The 21,449-nt window shown below is 45.7% G+C and overlaps 1 protein-coding gene across 7 annotated transcripts in view; it reads left to right on the plus strand.

Moving 5' to 3' along the window:
- The window catches only part of RNF220 (ring finger protein 220), a 192,794-nt gene that overhangs the window by 146,353 nt on the left and 24,992 nt on the right, over positions 1–21,449 (plus strand). For 4 of the 7 annotated variants that reach the window (XM_083157465.1, XM_083157469.1, XM_083157468.1 and 1 more), the window contains 4 exons: positions 7,188–7,283; positions 11,805–11,847; positions 16,759–16,880; positions 17,909–18,038. In XM_083157465.1, coding sequence (XP_083013591.1) covers positions 7,188–7,283; positions 11,805–11,847; positions 16,759–16,880; positions 17,909–18,038 — 391 coding nt within the window. Of the gene's footprint in view, positions 1–7,187; positions 7,284–11,457; positions 11,692–11,804; positions 11,848–16,758; positions 16,881–17,908; positions 18,039–21,449 lie in introns of those variants that run through there. The other 3 variants (XM_083157466.1, XM_083157471.1, XM_083157472.1) reach the window with 2 other exon arrangements.

Raw genomic sequence — 21,449 nt, forward strand, 5'->3', positions numbered from 1 at the left:
ACACCAGTGTTTTTCAACCACTGTGCCGTGACGCACTAGTGTGCGTTGAGCTGTTCTTAAGTGTGTCCCCAGATCGAGAGATGCCCAAACCAGTTTACCACCACCACCAGTTCAACTGTTATTTACTGGTTTTCTCTTTTCATGTAAAGGGCCAATGTATTTTATTTTTGTTACCTGTGGGGACCAGTGTGATTGTTTTTTTTATATGGGGGTCAATAAGGTTGTTTTTTTTTTCCTGTGGGGGCCAATGTGTTTTGCCCTGTGGGGATCTCATGGTGTGCCTTGGCAATTTTGAAATCTTATTTAGTGTGCCGCAAGGTAAAAAGGTTGAAAATCACTGCTCTACACCTACAGTACCGTATAACCTGTATCATACATGACCTCTCTGTGCCGGTCACTGGTAGTTAATGTTGGCATATGGGTAATGACTGCATAGATTATATACGGTGAGGCGCACAGGTGCAGACTCTGCACCAGCTACGATTGCAAGGAACAATCACACAGTTCCTTCTGGCAGGGCCGTCATTTAATAAGTGTTTGCTTTCATCCCACAGAGCGATCTTGACATGGTGCCATTACAAAGACATCTTGCCCAAGACCCTTTCAGTGCCCCCGGGCTACTTGTTTTCCTTGTCTGTTAATCTCTGTAGCGGTGCACAGGAGTCTACAGACGGGGGTACCGGTCACACTCTCGACAAGGTCCCAGCTCCCGGCAGGAAACCATTTTAGCCTCATCTGTGTCATGAGTGCGAATTAAATAGGGTCGTGGAGTGTTTCCAAGTAAAAAGGGACCAGCTGCGTCTGGCAGGTCTGGTCTCCTTCTATTTCCCTTACAGAAAAACTCAACAATCCGCCATAAAAACGCAACGCCTGTGGACAAACGATTTCATTAGGCATCAGACGGAGCTTTGAAGCTCCGCGCTCCGCAGTACTCGCCGGCTCCCCTAACTTTCTTATTTACATAAAGTCGCTTCTTTCTTTAAAGTGGCTTCAAACTGTTTTATTTTGATGTCCGCTGACGTTTGCGGACTATTTTTCTTCAAATAAACGAGAGAGAATAAAACAAATGTAGCTAGTGATAAATGATTGGGCTAGAATGCCGTCTGTACAACGTCCTGATATTACATCAATCTCCTTGCCAGAGGTATTCCGATTGTTGTTTTACTTATATGTCGCAACAAGGGATCCGCAGAGCCTAACAATACATAAATGAGCAAAAACAAACAATTAAATAACAAATTACAATACAAAGTAATTTCAGAAAAGTACGTGGTAAATAAAGACAGATGCATCAGAGGTCAGGACACTGACGCAATTATTAGGGTGGTAGAAATATATTTATTCTAAAAAAAAAACCACATGGGGAGAGAGGGCCCTGCTTGTGAGAGCTTACATTCTAAAGGGATGGGGCATATGGACAGGAGTGACACAGAAGGGATAGAAGTGAGCATTAACAGAGGGTTAGGATGAGAAATGGTTAGGTTTAATGAAGAAGTGGGTCTTGAGAGCTTGTTTAAAGTTTTGTTGGGAGGTGGAGAGTCTGATAGGGAGAGGTAGAGAATTCCAGAGGTAAGGAACACAACGTTAAAAATCTTAGAGACAGGAATGGGAGGAAGTAACCCATTGGCAGGAGAGGCAGCGTGCATTTGAAGAGTGAAGAGAGTGGGAGGGAGTGTAAAGAGATATAAGGTCAGATATGTAGGTGGGAGAGGAATGAGTGATGTTTCCACCAATCGATGGTCATCAATTTTCTTTAACTAAGAACCTGGGGATGGGGCTTCACAGTGTTGGGGGTGGAGCTATGCTCCATGTCCAGGCACCTTGTGGGGTAAAAAAAAACCAAACCATTCTGTTATGCTGTGCCATCAATGTAGGAAAACTATCTGCTCTCCCTCATCGATGGCAAAACTATTCTACATCGACCATAAACCATTGATGATTATGAAACATCAACAGCCATCCCTAGCTCACAGACTGTGTCTGATGTCCGCTGAGGGGGTAATTATATACAAGGCCCTATGTTTGCCCTATCTGGGACAATATCTGCTTGGCAGGTGGTGATCAAAATATAGTAGTAGGTCCCGGAGGTGGCAGTGGAGACAGTTCCTAATTCAGGTTATGGAGTAACCTGCCCTAAAGTTAGTAGGTCCAGCCTCTGCATAAAGAACCTTGTCCTATGCCCAAGAGCCCATTTGGTAGGGTCCAGCAGATTAGTGGTCAGGGGGGGTCATTTCCCATTGGATGCTGAGATATTGGGTGAAGACGTCGCCACCAGTTTGTTTTCTGTTGTTTCTTTATCGTTTACCAACAGCCGACTTCAGGATTCCCATACTCTTACTGTGCGAGATAGAGGCAGCTAAATAAATTTAGAATGAAAATAAAATCACCCAGCTGGGTTCCTGCCATCATTTATCGCTCGCAGGTTCTACATGATCACAGCTATTAGTATCACTGTTAATGCTTCCAGGAGGGTACGTGGGGCAGACAGGCAGAAAATGTGTCACACCGCCACTTCTGTGCTCGCTGATAAGTACCTATTTAGATTGGAGCGCTAGAGCCCAGGAAACACTTTGTGCTGGAATAAAAACAGGCCGGATAGCTGTATAAAAACAGGGTTATTTGTTTTAGTGACAGGCGCCGCTGATGGATGGTTCCAGGGAAAAAAAAGATCTGTGTGTTTACATTGCCGCAGCTATCAGGACCCAAAGCTCATTGCCTAATGGTGTGAAATGACGACTGTTGTGTTAAAGCCACATTTCAGCACAGGACGAACATTATGATGCTGGTAAACGCAGGTGGCGGTCTTTGCTTCTGTTGGAGCGGTCAGGACAAATGCGCAGGGGCATATATGGATATAATACTGAGGACCATGAAAACGTCTTTCACACCAGTCCCAGTCGATAGGTCGACAGTAAGCTTGAAATCTTAGGTAAAAGGTCAACTGGTTCAAATAAAACAGTGACAGTAGTCGACACGATATATATGATCGACACACGTTTTGTTTTTGGATTTTTTTGCAACTTCTTATATACTTTACCATCCACATGGACTCTGATGCCGAGTGCAGAGGGACACCTTGCCCAAAGCATAGCGAGCAAAGGGAACCGTTCTAGGGGACGCAATACACTAATTAGTGTTTTATTTGTCGAAACCTACAAACTAACACCAAAAAAAAAAGAAAAACCAATAAAAACTTTTTTCGACATTTTTATTGGTTGACCATTTCCACTTTGGTATTGACCTTCTTCCCATGTTGACCTTGTGTTTGTTGAACCAACACACTGTCGACATATTGTACCACACCCCTTCCAAACTTATAGTATTAACCAGTGGTGACTCCAGAGGTGGGGCACAGTTCAAAATTCAAATAGGGGAGCAACACTAACTGCCAGTGAGTCAGTTTGAAATGATAGTTGGTGACAGTTGGTGTGGCTCCCCTATTTGAATTTTGAACTGTGCCGCAGAGCCCTCTCTGGTGCTTCCACCGGCATTAACCATGTTCCTGATTAAGACCCGTTTGCTAAGAGAAGCAGGAGTGTTGCCCTATAATTACTCGGGATTCTTATTCTGGTAGAAACAGTCCCAGGGAAGAATGTCAGACTATTAACGTAGTACTGAGAGGAATCGGCTTCATCGATATTTCCCGATATATAAATTTCATTTTCTCAGTATTCAGGCTCAGAAGGGAGCTTGCCGCTATTTTAATCTGACCGGACCTTAACGAAACGCTAAACGACTAGATATATTTAATAACTGGTTCATGGTTCTGCAGTCCTTCAAGCAACCCCGTTCCTGCATGTAATCGTTTTACAGGAACTGCCATTTCCCGTCAACTTGCCCCATTAATGAAGTGTTATACGTTAGTAGTGGTCGGCCCTCACTGGTATAAGTGGACGCATTCAGAATCGGCGCTGCCAAGAGAGAGCGAGAAGGTGAGAAGAGCGCAGCTGCCGATGGATTTATAGCTGTGTTGCCATTAAGGGAAAAATTAGCCGGTGGCGACTATCATATTAAAGGGTGAGAAAGCTGTGAATTATTATTTTTTTTTTAGATCTTATTGCTCACAATGATAATTTTACCTAGCAAAAGGCCATTTTTAATGAGTTAAACAAGGAAAAGCCATGATTTAATGCTGACACCTTCCCCCCTTTTATACCTTTCTTTTTTCTTTTTTTGCTTAAACACATTTACAGTCTTTTTTTTTTTTTTTTTCTACGCCAATGTTCGGTTTTTAAAAACGCAAGCGACCTTTTTCTAGGCTGCTCCGGTGAATCTCTTCCCCTTCACTTCTCTGCACTGAATATGAGGTTTACTGCTGTATTTTTCTGATCTATTCCAAACGCTTTCCACTATGTGTATAGTTTATGTAACACGTGTCCTGCATCCGTTCTAGAAGGCAATGGGCCTGATTCAGTATGTTGGCAGCCTAGTGAACAGGTAAATCCCGCCTCATGACCGAACCGCCCCCCTCCCCCCCCATAGCTCGTATCCCCTCTCTAATATGCGAGGAGATGTGCACACTAACCCATCCCCTCACAGTCGGCCTCAAGGAGGAGAAATCATTCAATGGTCTCTCACCATCGAATGATTTATCCTGCCTTCGCTAACAAAAGTCAGCCTGGACTGACTTTTCTAGCACATTTGGGGCGCCTCCTGTCACCCCCTGCCTGCCCTTCCCGGTTCAAACGGCCTGGCGAGTGTGAAAGTCGAAGCCGTGCACTCCCGGGTTTGCGCATGTGTTAAATGCACATGTGCAAAACCCTGAACATCGGGGACAGGGACAAATTCAGCCAGTTATGAACAAGTTTGAATTGGAATTGGATGCAAAATACACATGAAAAATGGTCCAGCAGGTCATTCCCTGCTGTTATATTCTGTGTACTGCAGCACCCATCATCCTGAGTGGATGAGAGTAAAATCCCAAACACACTAGAAAATATTACTCTGAGTGATATCGTCGTTGATTCCCGGGGCAAATGATATAGCGCATACACACTGAACGATATCGATAATCATTTCAGTGATGTCATCGAGTCTTCCAGTCATTGATGATATAGTCAAGATTGAGCTGCATGTACAGACGACAGAGGACAATGCTAACGACCTGTGGGAGCTCACATTGTTAACTATACTGAGTGTACACACTAGAAGATATGAACGATATATCATTAACAATATTGTTATCACTCATATCGAGTGTGTATGGGGCTTTAGATTCCAACATCGCCCCTTACGCAAACTATTCTAGAATATGACACTTTCTTCCAGTCCTAAATTTTATTTTTAACATTTGTTTTTGGGTGTTTATTGTTTTCTTTTGTAGTTTTGAAAAAGTAAATTAATATCTTTTTTTTCAGCAAATTTGGACTAGTGGAGTTTTTAGCTATTTACAGCATATCGCCTTTTTATATTGTTCTGTTTTGGCCTATTTATCAATTGGCCTTAGTTTAAGTCACGCAGCAATTTTGCCGCAATGGTCTTGCGGCGGCGGTCATAATTACAATGTATTCATAAAGTCGGGGACCGTTTGGGGGTGGTTATGGACAGTGGCAGCAATACTGCAGGAGCGTCATGACCGGTTTTGGGTGTCTTAGCCTGTGACTGCGATTTTATATGCAGCTCCCGATGGTTCCGGTGTCTTACTTCCTGCGGCCATAGGGCTGGCACTGTATCCTTGTTTGACACTGGGACCTGCAAAGCTGCAGGTATGAGTTTAGATACCGATCCAAGCAGCGGCAGCATTCTACTATTTTTCCGCAGTTGCTGCGCACACATTTGCAGCTGTGGCGGCGTTAGTGTACATTTCAGAAGCAGGCCCAGTGTACTAAAGAGGAGGCAACCAATTTCTGGGTGGGACTAGTATCCCACCCATCTGTCCAATCCAGTGATGTCATTCTTTCCTAGCGAAAGGGCAGAGTGCTTTTCATGCATACCCCACAAGAAGCCATTTAAAGCATTTAAATGGGCAAAACCAATGCTGCACTGCAGGCAGGGCAGATGCAACATGTGCAGAGAGATGTAGATTTGGGTGGGATATGTTCAAACTGAAATCTAAATTGCAGTGTAAAAATAAAGTTGTCTAACATCTGCATGCAAAAGCAGTTAGTATTTATCCTGCACAGAAACAATACAAATGTATTTGCTCCCCTTGCTCAGACGAAAATCTAAATGAAATCAAAGCTTGTGAGGAAGTGACACAGATGCCAGCATTATTCCAGCAAGACATAAGAATCATAAAAGCATTACTATAAAATGTAATCTGGCCTTAAATGTTCCTAATAAATGATTATGTAGAGATTGTTAAAACTGAATACCGGTCTTAATCCTCTCCCCCCCCCCACCTAATGTTCTAGATTCATCCGCCCGGACGGTTATCACAAATAAAGTGGAATTTTCTCGCCTGAGCGGGAGGGGGAGGGGGGGGGGGTGGAGTGTGACTTGGCATGAATTGCGCTATACTTAACATGCGAGCTGGGTATTTACAATTGAAGTGGTTTCCACACAATTTAAAAATAGACAGTTTATTAATCTAAACTGCAAGCACATGTAGAAGAGACCTCGAGATTGACATCTACGGGATTAGTTTAGCCCTGTTTTTTTCCAGAGGTCATCTCCATGGCGCTCAGGAAGAATGCTGAAATAAATGGGCCCCGTGGTCTTCCCAGGGAGCCGCTCAAAAAGACGAATACATAACGTATCGCTTACTGTCTTCTGGGCCATTTTTCACAGAACTATATTACGTTACAGTTGCACTTTCTTTGTTGTATATTTTATTTTCCAGCACCCTGCGGTCCCCTCTACCCCTTCATTATTAGTTATGATAAAACCATACTTGAAGGTGAGAGAAAAAAAGATGGGAGGAGAGTTTAATCTGTGTGGGACCTGTAATTACACAAATCTGTGCCGGTTAATAGCATTCAAACTGACCGTCTGTGCTTTTTGTGGGCTTGCTACATGAAAGATCACTTCTCCGGCTGCAGCCCCACTGAGCGCGGAGATGGCGGCAGCGTTACAAAGATCCGCCGCTTTCACAAATGATCAAATGATCTTTTGTGTTTGGAAGGTGGAACATCACAATAGCACAGAGGGTACACACAAAAATATGGCATCAATGCTGCAGAGTGTTCTGATTTCTCACAATTTGGTGACCTTTTCACCCCCCCCCCCTTCTCTGTGTTTTTCCACAGTCTATCTTGTTATCAGCTACAATCAAGCGAGAAGGGGAATCGCCAACGGCTTCGCCGCACTCCACAGACGACATTCACCATTCGGACAGATACCAGGTGCGCGGCTTCAGTAATACTGAATAGAGGGTGTTACAAACGATGAGACAAGTGGTTAATTACTACACGGCTGCCATTGAAACCGATAACACAGTGGGATAATAGTCTTTCTCTGATACAGCTGGAACTCTACAGAGCTCAAACCATTTCTGTCCTGTTGGGTGTTTTATTACATGATTTTTTTTTTTATTATTATTATTCTTTTTTATGTAATAAGTTACAAAGGCGACTGTCAATTTAACTTCAAGGAACTTTGTGTACTGGGCACTAACACATAGTTCTGGCGGGGATATAAAATTACTTGACCCATCTGGTCTGCCCATGTACACGCACACACACACACGAGGGTTAATTTTTGTCGGGAAACAACAATTAACCTGATGGTGTAGTTCTGGATTGTGGGAGGAAACCGGAGTACCCCGAGGAAACCCACATAAGCACGAGGAGACTATACAAACTCCACACAGATAGGGCCGTGGTGGGAATTGAACCCATAACCTGCTGCGAGGCAGTCATTCTAACCATTCCACCATCAATACTGACCAATGTGTGGATGAACAATTGTTCTCTTCACATGTGCACTCTGCCTTACTAAAGGAACATATATGGATAGCATTCTAGGGTAACGGAGTGCCCAAATAACAATAGGGTACATGGGACTACAGGGGTGTGGCATCTTACGTCAAAAATATCTCTGTCGGCACCAAAAGGTCAACATTATTGACAGTTGACACACGCACAAAAGGATGACATGGGAAACTGTGGTCACACGAAAAGGTCAACATGGGATTTTCACTTTCTTTGGTTCGATATCGACAAGTGAGCACTTGGGACCCCCAAATAGTGTGCAGGCCTGTGTACAGTATATGTGATCCCTCTATGTACATCTGAGAATTGCCGGGATATTGGTCAATGTGTCTGGGAGCTCAATCCAATTAGATGCGAGTATGAGTCACGAAACTTACAATCTTCGCATGAATAACTCAGAAATGCAAGATCTAATTATAAATGCCCATTTGCGGTACTTGCGGAGAGGGCGCGCAGGTTTTCTGCAAAATACAACCTGGAAGAAGTGCAGAAAAAGCGAACAAATTATAAAAAGCTAAATAAATGAAAGTTACAAAATTGTTTTTTTTTTTTTATTGAAATAAATAAATTAAATTTGTTGGCAGTTTTGTGTAATCCCAATAATGGCATGTATTTATTGTCCCAATTAAGTTACTTTAAAACAAAAAAATAAATACATTTTAGTAATTAGGAGGGCTGTCCAAGTGGTTCTGAGGCAAGCCCTCAATTTTTTACCACAGGATATAATTGAATTTTTTCCCGCCTTTTCTTACACTAAGGGGCGTACACGCAAAAAATTTGAATTTCCACTGAAAAAGGCAATTGGCAGTGCGAGTCCCCCAGCTCTCAGGACCAAACAATTGGATTGACCACCTGGAACTTTAAATTCTCTGAGATTTTTACAATTAAAGGCAATTGTTTTTAGTTTATAGACAGCTGTACTGTAAACGCAATGTACTGAATTACTGGTAGGATATATTTCTTTTACGACGACAGGAAGTGTGAAATGCAAAGACTTTAAAAAAAAAAAAAACATTTCTATAACTCAAATAATTCCTTGTAATGTCAATTAATGTTACCATTCCAGCAGTGACTGAATATGTTATATTCTACACTATGACTTCATGCAAAACAGCAGCAAATTGTGTGCGATATCCTGACACGTCCCGCACATGTCTCTGAAACAAGGAGAGCTTTTCATGTCTCCCAGTCAAGCTGTCACGCCAGAGAGTGACTGTGTACCTTCAGCGGCAGAAGCGTTAATGTTGGCACTTGGCAGATATGAGTCGCCCAGCCTACAAAGCGCACTGGTACTGCTGTCATTACAGCTGGAGTGACATGTTTCTGTCTGAGAACCATTAATACAGACAGCCTTGTGGATGTGAGATTCTCCCAAGCTGACAACTGTGGAATTGCAACCTACTAAATATAGAACAGACTGAGGCCATGAAACATTGTGTTTCTAACAGAAGCTTGGTTTTAATACGGGAACACGTGTAACTCATAAACTAGTTATATTCCGATGTTTACACTATCACATTTATGTTATGTAACTATCTGTACTGATGTTATTGTGGTGGAGTAATAGCGATTTATAACATACAGTATACAGGTGGAGCAGCTCTCAATGGAGCTGCTCCCGTTGATAGAATCGCCATCGAGATTCTCGCATCGGAGCCTGCCGCCCCATGCCAGCTCTCCTGTAGAGCCCCACAGCCCTGCTGTCTCCCTGAAGTGGAGATGAGCAGGGAATCCGCTCCCCACCGCCGTGCTGATGTGCGAACGTGTGAGACTCTCACGCATCCCAGTCAGGTGGAGCTCCTGTCCGCCAGCCTGTGCCAGCTCAGGAGATCTGGCGATTCTTCAGGCTGGCTGACAGGCCCTCCATCTGTATGTCTGTCTGCATTGGGCTTTCAGGTTTAACCATGGCAGGTTGCTGGAGCTATTCATGGTTTAATAGGAAACCTAGCAACTGAATTGTTTGAATTTAGGCAGGAGAGTCCCGATTTTGGGGCTCTGTCCCACCATTACAACCCTGGGCATCTTTATATGTCAACCTTTTTCATGTTGACCCATTGCTTGTGTTGATCTTTCCACCCTGTCGACCTAAGCCATGTGGACCTTTTTCCATGTGTGGTTGACCTGTTGACTGTTAAGCTTCTTATTGTGGACCCTATGAACCACACCCGCTGAGAAATGAAGTGATAAGTTTGCAGAAAGCTGGAATTATTAATAGTAAAAATGCACTACATGAAGATATATAAATAACCCAGGATGACTCTCATTGTGATCTGTGTTGTAGACAAGCAAGTTTAATAGGGTGACCAACTCATCCCTTTAATCCGGGACACATTAATTACACAGGTTCTGTGGCAGTTTAAAACCAGGTGAAAGCCAGCCACAGAACCTGTGTAATTAATGTGTCCTGGATTAAAGGGATGAGTTGGTCACCCTGGTTTAATGCCCTTAGCACATCAGGCAAGGACAGCGGGTCACAGATATAAAGGGAGTGTTCATTACTAGATGCAGAATGTGGAAATAACACTGGGCCTGATTTAGGTTGACTCGCCGCCCAGCTTCCTGTCCACACAATGTCAAGGGGACTGCTGTATTTATTGTATTTTTATGGTTAAACTGCTCTGCGTTTGGTAACATCACTCTCTGGGAAGTATTCAATGCTTTTTGCTCGCTGTGACAGTGAGCAGTGCTGACTGCTCGCTGTCACAGCTCGCACGGTCTGTATTCAACTGACCCCCTGCACACGCCGTTTACACCTCACTGGGTTTTTACAGCGATGTTGAAACGGTGTGTGCGACTGCTAAAACAGCAAAGCTTGCGGCTAAATGCAGCAGGCTCCCTGCAATAGCAGCGTACCTCGCCATTTGGGGGAATACTCTCTGTCCTCTGACAGCAAGGATTCTCCCGAAACTTTGAATAGGGTGAGCGGATGGCGTGGAGGTTAAACGACGATCATCGTCGTTTAACCCCCTCGTCGGCCGCATTGAATACCGCTATAGCATCAAACTCTCTGCACTTACACCGTTCCTCTCTGTGCTCGGCTCATTGTGTCGACCAATTTAGGTCGGCAATATGTTGAAATAGGTCAACATATTTCAGGTGTCGACCTTCAGTGGTCGACCTGACCACTGAAGGTCGACACCTGAAATATGTTGACCTATTTCAGACACGGCTGAGCTGTGAGTTCTCATCTACCTGTGTGTCGACATTCCAACGCTGTCAACCTTAGCCATGTCAACCTATTTCAGTGGTCGACCCAATTAATAGGGTCGACCTAATGTCAGTATCCCCTGTGCACTCCACATCTGCACGCACCGTAACAGAAAGCTGAGTCTACACCCTCATACATTCACAGTAATAGTGAATGCTCTGCACCCTCATACTCTGTATACTCAGCAGCACTGACACTCCAGATGCACCGTCACATTTCTGTGTGGCCGTGCTCTGCAGTCAGTGACTGCGTCGCCTCAGCTTCAGTCACAGTCAGCTCTGAGCTCAACGCTGCTGCTAGTAGAGAGGCCGCGCGGCGGTTGCCATGGGAACGCAGCGAGCGTGGTTACGTCGACGTGACTGCATTCCTCCTGCGTGTGGCGATCACATGACCGCAGTAAAGATGGCGCCCGCTACGAGCCGAGTCTGGCTGTGAGAAGCCGTTATAATCCGCCGCCATCGGCTCGGGGCCCGGGAGACCGGTACAGCTCCCCCGCCCAACTCGGGTATGACAGCCGGCAGCGCGTCCCCGGAGGCCGATATCTGAGCTCAGCCAGGCGATCGCCCCCTAGTTGTCATGCAGAGGGAGAGCAGCTCCGGGGGCAGAAAGGAAGTAGGTTTGTTTACACCTGCGGGGAGACATGGATGGGGGGCGGGATGCGGGTGATGCTGGGTCCCAGATAGCGGCCTGCAATCTCTAATCATCTATCTCTTCTCTTCCCGCAGACCTTCCTAAGGGTCAGAGCCAATAGGCAGACACGGCTGAACGGTGAGTGCTCATTAGTGGTTTATATATAGCTATGTATGTGTGTGTGTGTTATTTATATATATATATATATATATATATACACACACACTATTTGCATATAATAAAGATATGTTCCATGCTACTGATAAGTGTGTCTACAGTACCTTTACCTGATGGCATAAATTCATGGCTGACTTCTGCGTGCCTCAATGACATCATGGCCCATTTTTGACTGCCACGCACATCACCATCACCCCAGATGGTGCCTCCACCTCCAGGCCCCATGTATTTAGCTTCTTGACTCACTAGTGTGCATGTTTCCAACAGCACAGCCTCTTACTGGCGTGCACATCTCCAACTTCAAGACCTCTTCTGACTGACTGGCATCTAACTCTCCAGCACCCTGGTTCCTGACTGATTGTGTGCATGTTTCCAACACCACAGCCTCTGACTGATGTGCACATCTCCATCCCCTGAATCAGTCGGTAGATGCTAAATTGTAGTGGGCTAAAGGACCTTTCACGCCCAGAGGGAGGAGCAAGTCAGGGGGCTTGATCCTTCACTATCCACGCCACCACTGGTTGCCTTTAGTAACCAGGTGGCGAGCGGAGCAGAGCGAGCCACCGCACCGTGGTTTCTGACTGGCTGTGTGCATGTTTCCAACACCACGGGCTCTGACTGGTGTGCACATCTACAGATCCCACTGGCTTGCGACTCTCCAGCACCGTGGTTCCTGACTGACTGGACACCATGGCTTTTGAATGTCATGCAGGGTCATCTTAACAGCATTGTAGGCACTGGGCAAAGCAATGCAGGACCACAGAAGGAGTATGTTAACTCCTTCTGTGGTCCTTCACCATCTCTCCACTTGCTTTCATACAGTGACTCGCTGCCAGCACTCTGATAAGTGGACAACTCCAGCTATCCACCAATGCGCATGCTGACAGAAACTCGTTGTCTGGCTACAGCCTGGGAAGCAAGAAGAGAATGCTGCCTGATCATTATGATGGTGTGTAATTCACAACCCGAGTGACCTGGCAGCATTTTCTACTGCCCCAAAATCCTTAGGTGGCATGTGCTCCCAACCCAATCTTACCCAGCTTGACGTCCGCTAGAATTATGGGGCCATTGGGCATCTGCCCATTAAAACCATACTTTAGGATGTCTGGTATATGCATCACTCTGCATCTCCAGCATTATAACCCTTGCCGACCTCTGCGCGCATATGGCCCCTGACTGACTGCCATGTGCAACAGCAACACACACCCTATGGCTGGCTGGTGGGTACTTCTCTGGCTGCAAAGCTGAGGACTAACTGACATGCTCATATCAAACACACGCTCCTGACTGCATTCATCTGGGACGATCGCCCTGACTGGTGGTATGCCTCACTGGAATCATGCTCCCTGACTGACGGGTGTGAGCATCTACAGCAGTGATGGGGAACCTTTGGCCCTCCAGCTGTTTTAAACTACGCATCCCAGCCTTCCCTGCAACAGTTTTAGCATGGCCAATTAGCAAAACTGGAGGGCCAAAGGTTCCCCATCCCTGATCTTCAGCATTATGGTCAATGTCCGGTGGTGTTCACCTCTAGTGCTGTTGTCCCTGACTGGCAAATGCATCCTTCACCATGACCCCTAACAGGCATGCTCATGTCTGTAGGCCAGCTCTCCAATTGATTGGTGTACATATTGTCTGTTTTCCTATTAGTTGGTTGTGTTTTTTTAGTTTCCGGATGTTTTCATTACTTACTGCCTTTTGTGTGTTTAACTACATTTATTGCTTTGGCTGATTTTCATACAGTGTAATTTCACCGAAGCTTGTTGAGCTTAATTCTTGCGTTTTGATGCCTGTATCATTCTGCAGGGCCGACATTAATACCATAATATTTGCTGAACTTTTGTTTTACAGGTGAAATGTTTGTAGATGATTTTCGTTTTATTTTATGTGGGGATAATATTGGGTTATTGGTTGAAAAATAATTAAATAAATACTACATCAATCCTGTGTAACGTATTCCCTATTACATGCATCTGCCATTATTTGGACCCGTATCTAGGATCCGGCAAGATGAGCTGTCTTAATAAAAACAAAATCTCCAAGCGTTTCTGATTTGTTTGGGGACTCTATAAATAAACCCTCACACCAATAAAACACCCATGGGACATAATTAGTTGAATGATAATACTTATTTTTTTTAATTAAACAGTTAATCTAACACAATAGACACATATATTGCTTACACAATGTTTCTAAAGTACTAGTAAGGATCCACACAAAGGGATCTTATGTAGGGTACACACCAGGACGACCCGCTCACGATGCACATCGTGAGCGGGTCGTCAGTGTCTCGTCCGACCCACTCACGGTGACGCAGGGGGGGGGCACGACCCGCTCACGATGTGCACCGTGAGCGGGTCCGATCCGATGGCGACCCGCACCCGGCTGTATGGTCGTCATTGAGATCCTACCTGCAGCAGGTAGGATCTCAATAACGACCGACCGACCCGCGGGACCGCGCATCGGATCGGTATCGGTCCACACCAGGACAGAAAAGGGCCCAATCACCACACAATCTACATCCAATTGATCGGAATTGGATCTAGATTGAGGGGATCGGGCCCTAGTGTGTACCAGGCATAAGTCTCAACCTTTCTATAACTCTGTACTGTTTTGGGGATGTGGGTTAACTTTTAGCCATATGCGTTTTGTCTCCTTAAAAAACTTCTTCATCTGGGCTATTTCTCAGAATAGGTGAGGTATAGAGACACCGGCACACCAGATTTGTACGAGTTTCTGTTCAGTTAACCATTAGAGTGCCAACTTTGCTAAGAGAGATGTGCAAAATATCCGCTTAAAATGCCAGAGTTGAAGTTGAGGATATGAATCACTTTAGTTATCACCGGCAAACAATCTGAAGTCAATCAATTGAAGTTTTGTTGAACATTGCGCCAAAAAGGAACAATTGCTGTGAGCGACACTGGCATTTTTTTGTGGATATTTTGCACGTCTCTCACAGCAATGTTGGCACTCAAAGAATTAACTTACCAGGGCAGGTTTGTCCTGCCCCAGCAAAGCCCACCACAGCTCATTGGAGTCCCCCCCAACTCCAATGAGTTGTACGCCGGAAACTGAGCTCCCCAGCCGCCAGTCACAGCAGTGACCACAGGTGGCAGGCTTGGGGATGTTCGCAGCGGCTTGGGAGGACTCGGGCGTCTTAACTCCTTGTACCCCCGAACATCCCCGAGCCTGCCGCCTACGTCTCTGCTGTAGAATGAATAGCGGCTGGGGAAGCGGCAGTGGTCATGGGAACTCTGGCTTACTAGCGCCGGAGCAGAGGTGATCTGGGGGTTTGACGGTGGGCTCTAGAGGTGGTGCGACAGTGATGCACACCTGGACACCACTGGCGCGCACCTATTCTGTATTAGTGGTATGCCCGGAAATTTTCCGGGACAGCCCGCTGCGGCAGCGCAGCTGAGCCCGGAAAATTTCCGGGCATACCACCCAAGGGGTTAATTCATGTAGCAGTAGAACAAGTGCATTAACAAAATCCCCCCCCCCCATCTTATAGAAAGCCCAATGGCTGTTTCGGTGTCGGCGCACCTTTTTAAAGGACTACAAGCCATATATTGTACATCTCTTTGCTGTCTAAGGGAGCGAGACTCTGTGTTTGACCCTTCCCCCCCCCAGGTCTTATGAAGTTGTATCCTCATCTTGTTCTGTCCAGGTTTGACATAGTAGCGGATCTCGCTGTCTCATGCCTCCAGCATGCCCTTTACGTACCATCCCATTTGTGGCAAGGATGTAGCACCCCTGCTCGTCAGTCATGTTCAGCTTCTCGTACACTGTCTTGTACCATGTAGTTACAATTTGTTTCACCCTGGATAGAAAACCCTCATTGTATCGCCTTGGCGATCAGCCATTGCTACAACCAGAAGAGGGAACAGGGGAAAAAAAATCTGTTGACCTTTCTATCTTTGTTCTAATTGCTTCCCTCGCCTTGTACTAAAAGACAGGGAGCAGCTGTTCTACCCTGAAGTTTAGACCTTAATGATGTTAAGACCTTTTTCATAGCAATGTTCACATTATGACTGCTCAGCTCTTCACCTGCGGCCATAAGGTTTGAGTAATAAGAAAAGATCAGCGCCACTATTTCCTATCGAGCCGACTTTTTCCCATTGCCACTTTGTAGCTGAATTACATTTTCTTATCCTGACCACCGCGAGTACAAGTCATGTTTCTTCACTTCTGATTAGTCAGGGAAGGTGGGAAATGTCAGAGGAAGACGGCCTAATGACAGGGGAGCATGACTGGGGGGATTTGTCAGCTAATTAGAAATGATTTCACCTATCTCTATTAATTAGGCAGGCTCCGGTCTCACTTGCCTGTTCTTTTAAACATTTCCCTCGTGGGATGGGGGGTGGTCACTCTGTGCCCCCAGCACCTGTTTATTCGTTGTTATTTTTTTTGTTCTTGTTCATATTATAAATAAAGTTTCTATAAGAGAATACAAATTGTGCAGAGTCTGTTAGATATATAGTTATGTAAACCCCAAACCATTTCTACTCTATGGGGAGCAAGGGGGAAACGGTGTGTGCGCCCGCTAAAACAGTGAGGCTCGCGTCAAAATGCATCACTCTCCCTGCATTAGCCGCAGGGAGGAATCTGATTTCCCTGCTGCGTTGAATAGGGTGAGCGGCCAGCACGGGTGTTAAACGGCGACGATCACTTGTTTTCTGTGATCCCCGCCGTTTAAACCCCCCCCTTGCCGGCCGCATTGATTAGACCCCTATAAATGTCCCTGTCGCATGTAGGGCAATGGTTGTAACTTATGAAAGTGATGACGATTCTCATCCTGATTGATAGACTGCACACACTTATAGGAAGGCTGTACTGACGTGAACCTTCTTGTTTTCTCTCCCGCGCACCCAGCCCGGATTGGAAAGATGAAGCGGCGAAAGCAAGATGAGGGACAGGTATGTCCGCTCTGCAGCCGGCCATTGTCTGGATCTGAGGAGGAGATGAGTAGACATGTGGAACTGTGTCTTGCTAAGGTAGTGGAGCAGGAGGCGCTTCTTGCCACCTGTTATCTTCTGTCGCTTCCCTGTCTCTCACCTCTGCTGCCTAACACTGGGGATGTGTAGAGTGTCAGCTTTGCTGCACACATCACTTATTCATGCTGACCCAGGCACAAGTCAGTGGTAATGTCACTAACACTATACGTGTGTGGTGTAACATATTTAATACACCTGTTCTTTCTTCCAAATATAGCAAAGGTGGCCAACCGTGGTCCTCAAGACATACCAATGTGTTCATTAGGAATGAATGCAGCACATGTTTGAAAAGGTGGCAGGTCCTAATAACTGCTCCTGTGCACCAGCTAGGGGGGTCGGTGAAATGTGACAGTTTGTAATGACTACAGCTGTGCACCAGCTAGGTGATCTGGGGAATGTAACACTTAGTAATGACTACAGCTGTGCACCGGCTAGGTGATCTGGGGATTGTGACAGTAGTAATGACTACAGCTGTGCACCAGCTAGGTGATCTGGGGAATGTGACAGTTCGTAATGACTACAGCTGTGCACCAGCTAGGTGATCTGGGGAATGTGACAGTTAGTAATTACTACAGCAGTGCACCAGCTAGGTGATTTGGGGAATGTGACAGTTCGTAATGACTACAGCTGTGCACCAGCTAGGTGATCTGGGGAATGTGACGGTTAGTAATGACTACAGCTGTGCACTGGCTAGGTGATCTGGGGATTGTGACAGTAGTAATGACTACAGCTGTGCACCAGCTAGGTGATCTGGGGAATGTGACAGTTAGTAATGACTACAGCTGTGCACCAGCTAGGTGATCTGGGGAATGTGACAGTTAGTAATGACTACAGCTGTGCACCAGCTAGGTGATCTGGGAAATGTGAACTGTTTGTAGATCTCGAGGACCGGGTTGGCTACCCTTGAATTTTATAGTTATGTTTTGGTGCTATAGTTAGTAAGGGGAAGTGTATAAAACTGTTTGTTTCCGTCTCTGGGGTTCTCCAGGGAATGTGTCCTCATATCTTCTCTTTTTGCCTTGTTACAGAGAGAGACTTGTATGAATGAAGATGACTCTGTAGACATTGAAAATGAAAACGGGCATCGGTTTGAGGAATACGAGTGGTGCGGACAAAAAAGAATTAGGGCCACAACAATGTTGGAAGGAGGTTTCCGTGGTATGTACCTTTTATGCATGGGAATTAAGGCAAAGTAATGTACATCTCCATGTTCTCAAAGATTCTCAATATTCAGATGAATGGGCTGCATCTGTTTCATTCACATATGTTTTCCTTATTTGGTTAAATACCATCTCAGTGCTGCGCTGTCTCATTAAAATAAGAATTGTCTGCCTTACTGGAATACTATGACACTCCGACATGCCATTTATATTGAACCAAGCATCAAAAATTACAATGCCCCCCTCCCCCTTGTTTATTGGCATCAGTTCCTTATATCTAACCAATCCTTGAGTCTTTATACTCCAGGAGCCCCACTTCTGTCACAGCAGAGTTGCTAACCTGTAGTATAACAGAGGGTCTGTGTGACCAATGAGAGTGTTGGACAATGTAGGTAGGCTGCCTTCTGTTGGTGGCAGTTATAGCCTCCCTGAGGGTAGTGACGGCCATTTGTGGACAGCCCCCTGATCCCCATTCCACTAGGGACATGATATACTGGCCTGCACTAACAGGACCCAGCAGCCAATAAGGAGCTGTAGCTGCAGGAGGCAGCATAATTACCATGGAGGGAATGGAGGAAGGAAAGAGACAGAGAAAAAAGGGGCAGATTTCAGGGAGAAAAGGGGGAGGGGCCGAGACAGGGAACCGGGAGGCAGTAAGATATAGCGGAGAGATGGGGGTAAAGGGGGACAGAGATGGTCAGGTGTGGTAAGAGACTGAGCTGCAAAATTGGGCACAATATCTAGCAATCCGACAAATGATGGGTCAAATATGGCAATTTCTATATAAAGAGAAGGACATAGTAAGAGATTATCTGTAAAGGGAAAAATCTTTTCTCCTGCTACAAGTTTTAGGCATGGACAGGTCTCCGGTTCTTAATAGGTCCAAAACTTTTACCTCTTTCTATATACTTTCATCTGATTGTCCTTCCTTGGAGTTTGCGGGGATGATGGGGGTTACCGTGGAACTGACGATCATCATGCAGTGGTTGTAGTGACCTTTTTATGTGCATTTCCGTGTCTGACCTGACTGGTTCTGGGTACATTGAACAGTCTGTGCGTGACCTGATTGGATATGCTGCAAACAACACTGTATCCTGTGAGTTATTGGGGAGAGATCACAGGCTGCTGGTCCCTATCGCTGAACAGAAATGAGTTCCCATTTTGTGTTGCTGGCGGAGGGACACAATGTATTTTTTTTTTTGTTCTGTCAAAACAAAGTTAGCTTTATTGTGACTAGAGCACTTCATGGCTGTAAACAATGTATTATTCCGGACTCCGCTGTGTGTATCCTGTTAGAGCTAAATGTGCCATAATACAGCGTAATGTCCTGTTTGATGAGCGAGCGCCAGCTTTGATATAAGCGCTTTGTTTGCTGCTTCTGCTGCAGAATGGATCTGACACCAGTAGCATCATCCTCGCTGCTTGTCATCTCTTTAACGTCTTAACACAGTTAAAAGGGAAGAACTTAGAGCAGTGTCTGACACAGATCAATGTAGAACACACAAACCTCGGAGCTGTGGGGATCTCGCTACCATCACAGCAGGGGGTGGGGGGGACTCAGATAAGACAACAATGATATTGAGGAGGTATCGGATCCAAAGCTTCTCTTTAACCAGTTATTATCTGTATGAAGAATACAGTTCTAGTTACTGTAATATACCAGTGTGTTCTGCCGCTTTAATGTTTTTACCGTCTACGACCCGTGGGAGCTGTTGTGTAACCAATATCATCTTTTCATCCTTTATTCTATAATGCCTTGGGAACGGCAGATAATTGATGGATACATTTCGAGTCGCGGCCGATAGGGCTTTATTCCCGATATCATGCCATTTTTCTCCTAGAGCTGATTGAACGCAGACGCGGCGGCCTTCTCTCTCCCTATGGTTCCCTCTGGTTGCCCGCTGCGTATGCTGTTGTGGGACAAATGTAATAAGTGCTGTTTGGAAGTTGTCGGAAGCGTCTCTGGGTGCAGGAGGCCAGCAGCGTGTCAGTCTATCGATCTCCCAGCCTGCACATGCCTCTGAGCACGAGCAGCAGCGTGCTTAATGTGATTGAAAGGCAGTTAAAATGGCGGTGACCTTTTCAGGGGAAATTAGATTGCCTGCCAAGAGTGGTTAGAGGGAGTGATAACGCCAGCTTCAGAAGGCTGTCCAGTCAGATTCCGAGAGAGATGGGGATTCTCGGCGAGCAGCTAGTGCTGCCTGCAGCACCCCTCGCAGAGGTCTCCCATGAAATGCATCCGATACCCCTTCTGCTCCGTGTCAGACAGGGAATGTTGTTTTTAGTGATCTACGGTGGTGCTGGTGCTATTCCTGGTGAGTAAAGGCGCTGCGTGCCTGTGAATGGTGGATTACAGATCTGATGGTAGAGCCTGTGACCTTTGTACAGAGCTTGTTCTAGGTTATGCCAGGAAAAGGGGCAGCAAGCTAATCTACGCTGACATTGCAAATCCACCGCAGGTCGCTCCCTGTACTGAAAAGTAAACGTCAAAGCCCATCAAATGTGAGTTCCGGAACATCACATAGGCTCCGCAGCCAGGTTCTGTCACTGCTCTGCCTGCCGGCAAGATGGCAATTTGGGGAAATAAAAGCGAGTCGCGAAGACGCAATCTCATTTTAAGGAAAGAGAAAGTTTATCCTGGAAAGACTGCAATGTCTGGAAGCGCCATTTGTCCCTCGGAACTTTCAGATAAATATTTAGAGTACATCCGCCCCGAAGCCATAGGCCTGCGTACAAAGTATTGCCCTGGAAGTGAGATGAAGACCATGAATTCAGGTGCTGGTGTTTCCATACAGCTCTGACAGCAACTACCCCCCCCCCCCCTCTTGTGGCCTACTGAATCCCTAAATTCTAGTTACTGTGTCTACCTTGCCCTGTTTCTGCCATAGCCCAGTCTGTGCATAGGTGGTGGCATGTCTACTCTATTCACGATGCCGTCTTATAGGTGGTGGCATGTCTACCCTGTACGCAATGTTGCCCTATAGGTGGTGGCATTTCTACCCTATACATGATGCCGCCTTATAAGTGGTGGCATTTCTACCCTGTACGCAATGCTGCCCTATAGGTGGTGGCATTTTTACCGTATACATGATGCCGCCTTATAGGTGGTGGCATTTCTACCCTGTACACGATGCCGTCTTATAGGTGGTGGCATGTCTACCCTATACACAATCCTACCTTATAAGTGGTGGCAATTCTACCCTATACGCAATGCCCCCATAGAATTGCTGAGCTGTAGATGGTGCCAAGGATGTAGTTGATGATGATAATACATGCCACTAATATTTTACAGCATAGTCTTATATTGAAAATGATTAACTCAGAAGGAGAGACATAAAATAGATAATTGAATAAACAATTGTATGTACAGAAAACATTGCCCTACATTAATTCTTGGTGACCAAAAATG

The sequence above is a fragment of the Crinia signifera genome, chromosome 8, assembly GCF_055691185.1.
Source record: "Crinia signifera chromosome 8, ASM5569118v1, whole genome shotgun sequence".
Classification (NCBI taxonomy): Eukaryota; Metazoa; Chordata; class Amphibia; order Anura; family Myobatrachidae; genus Crinia; species Crinia signifera.